This window comes from Morone saxatilis, unplaced genomic scaffold (genome assembly GCF_004916995.1).
Source record: "Morone saxatilis isolate NCDOM2014 unplaced genomic scaffold, NCSU_SB_2.0 Contig1, whole genome shotgun sequence".
Lineage (NCBI taxonomy): Eukaryota > Metazoa > Chordata > Actinopteri > Moronidae > Morone > Morone saxatilis.
This window is the reverse complement of record NW_023339651.1, coordinates 12,020,863-12,030,001: the sequence shown is the minus strand read 5'-3', so window position 1 is coordinate 12,030,001 and position 9,139 is coordinate 12,020,863. Positions and strand designations below refer to the sequence as shown.

At 41.4% G+C, this 9,139-nt stretch overlaps 1 protein-coding gene across 5 annotated transcripts in view; it reads left to right on the top strand.

Annotated features, from left to right (window-relative positions):
* Positions 1-2,325, top strand: part of si:ch211-234p6.5 (pleckstrin homology domain-containing family A member 4) — a 14,614-nt gene extending 12,289 nt beyond the window's left edge. For 4 of the 5 annotated variants that reach the window (XM_035662452.1, XM_035662435.1, XM_035662424.1 and 1 more), the window contains 2 exons: positions 24-133; positions 571-2,325. In XM_035662452.1, the coding sequence (XP_035518345.1) occupies positions 24-133; positions 571-1,778 (1,318 nt within the window). In that variant the 3' untranslated portion in view covers positions 1,779-2,325. The remainder of the gene's footprint in view (positions 1-23; positions 134-570) is intronic. The other variant, XM_035662461.1, reaches the window with a different exon arrangement.
* Positions 2,326-9,139: the final 6,814 nt, after the last annotated feature.

The window sequence follows — 9,139 nt, the reverse complement described above, 5'->3', positions numbered from 1 at the left end:
CTATCTATCTATCTATCTATTAGTGCAGTCAGAGAGAGTGCTACTTCACACAACCAACTGATGATCAGGGGGGAGGGACGGGAAGTTCATCGGGTGCCCCCTGACGCACCTAGAAAACAAAAGATGAAAGCAGGTACGTATTTCCCAACACAAAATCAGTAAGTTAAGCCTTGTAGTTAAGATCAAGTTGATAAAATGATGAAACTACTTTCCTTCCCAAAATTAAACTACATTTTTGAATGGACCTCATCAAAGTGGGGCCAGCCCTATAGACCCAAATGACTGTCATTGACTTTCTGAGTAATGAAGTCGGTCTGTCACGTGTTGGAGTTTCTCCATTGTCTGTTGCTCCTTCAAAACTCATAAGGCTTTTACTGCAAGGTGCAGGCAGTTATGTCTTCAGGAGCACATTGACCATACCTGGTCCAGCTATATACTAGGTTTTGAGATAGTCTTGTTTTTCTGAGGAAAGATAGCTTTTTTTATTGGCCATAAGCTATTAAAAATCTGCTAAAGCTATGCAAGTATCTATACTAACTTACTAACAAATTCTACTGTTACTGTTTTCAGATCGTGAGTCTTACGATGACATCAGTAGTCCTGCAGAACTTCAGCTTTCTAGTGGAGCATCTAAGGATGAAAATGAAAAAGATGGGCATGTCAAAAAATCTAGAAGTCAACTCAAATTTGGGAACAAAACACAACTTAAGGATCACAGTGGAAAAACAGGGGTTGCCAAAACTAAAATCAAACGCCCAGCGTCACCCTATCACGTCTCATCAGTGACAGTCTACCAGAAAGTTGGAGGCAAGGGATTCACAAGTTGCAAGGATGGAGAGGATCAAAAGCTTGAAGAACCTGCCAGTGATGATAACGAAAGTGATTTTTCGTCGTCCGATCTGAGATCCAAGTGGTTCCTCTCCACCAACCAGTGGCAAGGGTTCATACCTTTGCAGATCCCTGGCATGGACTCATTGTGCAGTGAGGAGATATCAGACACTGAGAACCAACCAGTATGCACCGATGATGTGACTGATTCCAATGAAATGTTGTCCACCGTCAGTGAAAGCTTAGAGAAAATGAAAGAGAACCATTCACTCTTCTATAAGATTGCATGTGACATTAGTATTTCAGACACAGACATAACAAAGAATGATGGGAATTCAAATGCTCAAACGTCATCCAGACCAGAAGAAGAAGAAGAGTTGCTAATCACTGAATCTGTGCCAGATGAACCGAATGTTGAGAGATCTTCCAACCAGGAGAGCTCAGATTCCAGCTTGCATATGCCATCAGATGTTAATGAAAAAAGAGTCTCAAATAATAACAAACTGCAAGATTCAACACTGGAAACGCAGGACAAAGCAGCATTAAATACCTCAGACAGTCCAGCAAAAGAGGCTTGTGTTTATAAAGAGATCCCTCAAAAAGAATGTGAAGACACATTAAGGCACAAAAACCAGTTAGAGAAAGTTAGAGAAACTATCCAAGGAGTTTCTGTTCAGGACACTGACTCTGATCAGGCCCCGGATGAAAATGCCAAAACGAGAGAAGAAAACAGTGTGGCAAAAGAGTCAGAAGACAGGAAGGTGGACAAAGAGAGATCCGAAGAGCCGAAGAAATGTCGCAGTTTAAGTGAGGAGAGCAAAGAGACAGTCCAGGAACGAGGCAACAACCACTCCATCACTCCATCCAGCTCTGTGTATGAGGGTGGAAGTGTGATCCGGAGTGCCTCTTTTGGGAAGGCAAGAGTTACAGTATTAAGGACAAGTTTGTAGAGGCAAGAACAGTGGTGACTTAAGGAGCTTAAATGAATGAACTTGGGAAGGACAAGAACACAGTTAAGTGATTCATGGTAAAGGAAAAATGACTAAGGAGGAGGACTTTAAGTCATTGAAGGAATTTGGACCTAACTTTGGATTAGAAAAGGTAAAATGGGAACATACTATAAAAGAAATATGTCATACTGTTTGGTAAACATGAACATTTCCATTAATCATAATATGTGGTTTGAAATGGATGCAGATAAAACAGAAAGTCTTAAGAAGATTTCATGAAAATAAAAACTGTGTATGCAATATATAGTGTTGTTCTTGCAGTTGATGTTAAACACCAAATACCTTATGTATAGTTGCAGTCAAATACATACCAGTATTTGAGGTTAACACTCATTCCTCTCAAAATATGCATCTAACATAACACAGCAATTTTACATGATGGCTGCTTATGGATGGCAACATAACCCTGTTATTGTCACTGTGACTAAATGTGTTTTGTATCTCAAATATCCTGATTAATAAACATGCGTGTGTGTCTGATGAAAAACATTGAGACTCCTGCTCCTGATTTATATGCACAAGATATCACTTTTATGTTTTGCTCTCATTTCGCACATCCTTTTTTTTTTTTTTCTTCTCTTCATTGAAAGTCCCCGTGTGCTTGGGTGCTGCTCTCTGACAAGCCCTGATGCAGAATTACATGGAGCCACTGAAAATGCCTTTGTCACTTTAAATCCTTGCCGTGTCTCAGTCGATGACATCATTGTCTGAGAACACATTACATCACCCCTTCCCAGGCTCTCTCTCTTAAAGACAGCACCACCTTATGTTGACTGAGCTACACACACACACACACACACATATGCGTACACACAGTACATCTGTTTACAAATGTGATATCAATATCAACATGCATATTTATAACAGTCTTTATGAGATTAAATTTTATGCGTGGGCTTGTGAACTTAGTGTGTGCATGTAGTTACATTCAGGACAGTATCCATAAATATGGCCAATTCCACAAATGTATTAAAAAGGCTACAAGTTGGCAATTGTAATAAATGTAATAACAATCACTTTAAGCACATGATTCCATGTTATTGGCGTATTTCCTAACACAACAACACACAATAAAGGCATTACTGAATACACTTTAAATAAGAGCTTGTGCCTTTATTGAAATACAGCATTGATATCTAAAACATACAGTATGCCTGCAGCAGAATTTGGAAAATGTGATCCTCAAAAGGTGGATAACTGTGATTTATGGAAACTACTTCCATGGCATCATTGTAAATAAAGCTTGAGTGATTATTGACATATGCCTGATGGTTGGATCAGAATATTGGATATTATAATAATACTCACATTAGGCTTTTTTTTGTGGTCTGAAGTTGGGCCTATAGAGCATCACCACACACAGATACAGCTTTCATTTGCACAAGCACACTGCAGATGCACTGCTGCTTTATGATGTACAAATGAATTTATCTGCATGTTGTTTATCCCTATCTCTGCTACATGAGTGAAATTTGGCTCCAGCTGCTGCTAAAAAGGGAATGTGGGCAAGTTTAAAAGTAAAATGTCTGTCAGTTTGCACTTGTCCCTGATATAAATACACACTGTATAATTAATCAGGTGTTTGATTGGCCTGCTAGTGCGCGTGAGTGCGTGGCGCGCGCGTAAATCACAGAGATGCGGAGAATGCTGAGAGAATGTTTCTTTAAGACCCATTACCTTCCAATCCGACAGAGGGGGAGTCTGTGGTAAGGTGGCGTATCGTCTCTCTCCGCGTCCCCCTCCTCGCCGTTTACATGTGGAAAAAGAGAGACAGAGGGGGGGGAAAAAAATATATCACATATAGCAAGCTTTACTGTGCTTTCGGATGAGGGGCACGGACACCGAGGCACGATCCGCGGGAGATGGACCTAAGGAATATTTAACATCAAACATGGACACTACAGGCTCCCCGCGATGACTGTGGTAAGGATGCAACTTCACACCGCCCCATCGTAACCCAATTTCCACCGAGAGGGAGAATTCTACCCATCGGAAGACGCAGAGGAGCGACATATGCATGCACTAATATAACGACAAATGCATGTGTGTAATAAGGAGTAGCCTAACATTGTGTTGTCAAGGATTGGGGAGGGGGGGGGTATATGTGTGTGTAGGTGCGCGCGCGTGTGAGTGTGTGTATGTGTGTTTGTGTGCGTGTGTGGAAGGGGAGGGAGGGGGATTACTATTTGAATAGAGGCAAATAGGCTTATATTAGATAGACTATGCAACACTCGGTGCCTATGTCGGTGTCGGGCATTGACAGGTGTGTTGGCAGCACACAGCACGATTTATTTAGGGCGCGCTTGCTCGCTCCCGTTTGCATACAGTTAGGTGAAGCGATAGCTATCTACTTGACAAGAGAGAGAGAGAGAGAGAGAGAGATAGGGAGGGAGAGAGAGTCCTCATAAGATCATAAGATGCCACTGTATATTGGCCTACTATGTGTTGCTTGTAATTAATCATGGCTGTAACTAAGCCCTTTGCCGTTGGGAGCTTTGTAGTCAAACCTCCCAGCTCGTCTCACTGCTGTCACTGGGCCTATATGGAGTTGATTATAATTCTATAATGTCTTAGAGAAGGCAGGCCCCATTACTGAAAATGTGCGATGTGCATTTTTTTGGAGGGGTGGGGGTGGCATTCTTCCTGATGTGATGCTTTCTACAGTCTCAGTCGAGCAGGATCTCTAAACAGTGGATTCATCTTCCTTCTGTTTGCTTCAATGGCCGTTTTAACGCACGGAGGGCCAATTTGGAGATCACTCCAATGCACAAGCCTTTTCTACTATAAGAATGTAGATCTGCGCGTGCGTGCGCGCGCGCTCGCGCAGTCTATCATGGAATGGTCTTTTCCTCCATACATTGAGAAATGGAGGTAGCCATAAGACTAGTCGAGCTGTCATCCGGAGGAGAGCCTCGTCATTTTCCCATTAGCCCAGTGTGCAGTGTGTGGATGCCAGCGCAAATAAAAGCGTGTTAGTCCGGATCCCGGTGCTTTCATTCCCTCTGCCCAGCTGCCGACAATCACTTATCGATTCCAATGATGCGTTTCTTGGCCAGGGGGTACTGTTTCATGGTATTAGGAGGGGAGGTGGAAGAATGGGGAGAGGAAGGGAGTGGGGGGGCGTACATTATCAGTCGCTGCATATATATATATATATATATATATATATAACCCGATCGCTTTCTTTAGTTCTAATTGTCGGCAGCGGTGGGAGCCTGCAAACCCCTCTCCCCGCCCCAGTGTCTGGTGGAGAAGAGCTGTTTTTGCTGCTGCTCCCTCTTTCTCTCTCTCTCTCTCCCTCTCTCACAAACACACACTCAAGGCTATGACATTTTCCTTTGCCCATTTTTCGGAGACAAGGGATGTTTAGTAACATGATACACAGACTAATTGGGGGGCCTTGTCCTAATTGGTCATCTATCAACCAGATACTGTAAAGCCAGTCTGTCCACTCCAGGGTAGGCGACTGCAAGCAGTGTGACTGTGTATGATGATGATGATGATGTGTGCAATCATAATATGAAAAACATCCACATGTGCACAAACACACACACACACACACTTGATCTATTTCAGTGTGGTGACACTGTGACATGAGCTCACCCATTTCACCAATGAATATAATGGTTGATAATGTAGCTCTACATTAGAGAAAATGTTATCACCAGCTTGTTGTTTTCTAGCTGCCTCTCTGCCAGTCCTCACGCGTATTTGTATGGTATTAAGAATGGAAACTAGTCAAAGAAAAGGTCTCTTGATAACTAGTCTGAACTGAACTAGTTTTCTTGTTGTCTTTCTCTCTCTTTCACACATAAACACACAGGATCCTGAAGCCCAGCGACCTCACAGCTGACGCTTCAGTCAAAACTGCAGGCTGCACAGTTAGAATTCTTTGTTTTTCCAGCGCAGACTCATCATATGACACAGTAGGAGTACAGTGAACTATTACTGCGAGCTGTGGAGTGATTGTTACAATATATACAATATTCTGCAGTAATTACATTACCCTGTTTTCTGCTGCCCCTGCTGAGCTAATGAAGAGCTGCTGGTATTGGCAATGAGTAATTCCAAGCTTATCCGAAGCTGAGTGATTGAACGTTTTTCTTACAGGCCACCCTATACTTAGTATTTCAGGTGTTTCAAGATCCTGTACCAACTCCAATCAGTTTGGATCACAAAATAACAACCAGGAGCTGTTGTAGTGTTTGGTCTACAAGAACCTGCAGGAAGCTGTCTTCCATCATAGGTACTAGTACCTATGTACTATATAGTTTGATCACTGAGTATTCTTTAAAGAGGTAAATAAGTGACACATTCAGACCTGAGTCTTCCATTTAGGGTAGTGGTGCCATCGTCAAATGTGTCCCTCCACAAATATATTTTTTTCCCACAAAAACTAATAGATCCTAATAATTAACATAACTAAACATAAATAACACCATTATAACTGGAAAATCTATTTGTTTATTCCAAAGTCAGTTTTTTTATCTCATAGGTCTTAGCTTGAAATATATTAGTTTGGCACCTACAAATCACCCCTTGAATCAGAAAAAAACATCAATTGTCTTAGTGCTACACAGACCTTTAGTGTGATCTACTTCAGTCAGGTGTCTTCTATGTAAGCTTTTCACACCTAAAGGTGTTCTGTGTCTCTGAAGCATTGTTAAATTCATGCTGCATTTGAGTTAAAAATACACCTTTGACATTTCATGATGCCTGGGCACTCCTTTGTTAACATATACAGCATGGTGTTATGATGTTATTACTGTATATGTGGCCATCAGTGTGCCAGAGACATTTGAAACATTTCTTAAATCTGATTACATTACACGTTACATTGAACTCTTAAACTGTGTTTTAAGGAATCGCAGTGAATGCCAGCTCAGTCTTGCATCAGCGATTATCCATCAGTAGAGCGGGAGAGGAAGTAAGTTGTTTTTTAGTGGGACATACAGTGAGGTTGCCAAGTACTCTAGCCAGCTCACCAGCATGAGGAGCTAATTCAGTATCTGTATCAGGCCTCCAATTACCAGCTAGCAGTCCCCATCTCTGGTCTTGGACATCCATATAATAATGATGAGAAAACTGGCAAGACTTGTTTTTTGCTGGTGCAGCGGCCTGCCTGTGTGCTAAATATGTTTGATTAACAAAATGGATGATTTTGGTTGGATAAAAAACTCTTTACTGCACTGCCCAGTCTCACTGACGTAAAGAAGCCTGCATGGGGCACTAAATCAGTCCAAACCACTTAAAAGTATAAAGGCCAGTGCAAGCCCCTGAGTGTTATAGACTAGACAGTGAAGAATATGGGAGGAAAGAAGAGAGGGACACAAGGCACTATAATAATGTTGATTGCCTGAATCCACCATTTTGGCCCACAGTCTGCAGTATGAGCCAGAGGCCTTATCTAGTTAAAAAGGTCATTTAAGACATACAGATGATTTACAACAAAACTGATTAAAGGAAGAAACTTTGTAGAGTGACATCACTTATTTGAATCACAATCCCATACTTAGTTTTTTTTAGAAAAACTGAATGAGAACAAAATTCAACTTGTTATCTTGCTTAAATCATTAAGGTTAGGTTGATTTTGTTACCTCTGGACAGTGCCAGGCTAGCTGTTTGCCCTGTTTCCATTCTTTGTGCTAAGCTAACTGCTGGCAGTAGCCTTATATTTAATAGGCAGACTTAGAGTGGTAACAATCTTCTTATCTAACTCTCAACAAGAAAGCGATTTAGTGAATTTTTTTTGGTTTGTAAATATGGACAGCTGTACATGTGCATTTGTTGTGATTATATTACTTATGATCCAAAACTGAGTTGACAACTTTGCTTACACAGCCAAACATCAAGCAATTGCAACAACATTAGACACAGCAAGCCAGCTACTACTCACTACTCACTAGTCAAGTCAAGAGCAAGAAGGCTGGCTCAGTGTCTGTTTGCAGCCTTTTATTTTACAAAGCTCTTGCCAATGGCTAAGCTAAAATATGTACTCTTGACCGCCCTTTTGTTTGGTCAGTCTCCCTTTTTCTTTTCTTAACTCCATCAACACCCTCTTCAGTTTCTTTGCCTCTGCTATAATTTCCGTAGAGGCTGCTGAGCCCGGTTATGTTGCCCATTTCGGCAGCATCCCCCACTGCCCCTGTAAAAAAACACCCTCTCTCCTGGCAGTCCAAAACTCTTGTGCTAGACTTATAAAAACCTACACTCCCCTGGTGCTCCGGTGAGCTCCTAGTCAGAGCTAACCAGAAAATGTGATCCAGTTTCAAGAAAATCATTGACTTGATAGGTGTGACTACTACCGTAAAGCATTACACACTTGTCCCGACCCGGACACCAAAGTTACATGAAGTAAGAACAGGCATTTGAGTGGGAATGACAGAGGCCCCCTATGACAAGTCAGTGTACCATTAAAATGATTTTGAAGCTGTTATTTTAAGGTAGAATAGTTACATAGTGTTGCTTTAAAACGCATAATCTGAAGCAGCATTACATACAACAGTAATAGTTTCTTTCTTTGTCTCCTCAAGGCATTTCTCAAGTTGCATGACTTAGTGTGTATACTAAACTACAGCTTTTATTTCATTCACAGTAACCTGAGATTCTAAAGGTTCACACTGGATGTAATAGCAGAAATCCAAAATTAACCATTTTATTGCCGTCATCACATTATTACATTATTCTTTATTTGATCAAATATGCTAATTCCAAACCATCAAGCATTGCTGTCACATTTCATAGACTTACACCAGTCTGTGTTCTCTTGCAGTGTCCTTTTGTTGTTATATTAATGGTATATGCACAGTGAAGTTTATTGAGGAGGATCTAATGCAATGCCTGCTCTCTTTTTCAGCTCTTACCCACGGTGCTGTGAGGAGCTCTGCCTCTTGGACACAATTTAGGAGCATCAGTCCTCCTTTATCCCTTCCTTCCCTATTACCCCTTCCCTTCCTCACCCTCCGCCAATCCGAGCCACCCACAGAACGGCTTCCCCGTAGATACTTATTCCTCTTGCATAACACAGGAACACATAAGCATTCTGATCACTCACCATGTACCAGGTTGCTACTTTGTGAGGGAAGATAAGTGAGCGTAGACATACAAAAGTGAGTGTTGGAGTATAAAACATAAAGGCAATAAACAGAGGAAGGTATGCAGACCAAAGGAATGATATTTTTGGAAAACTGAAGATGTAAAGATTTATATTTTGTACATCAAACTTTTAGTACGAGCTCATAAAAACCCTCAGCCACAAAGACAGACATTTTGCACGCACAATCTGCTGTTTAGTTTTCTTT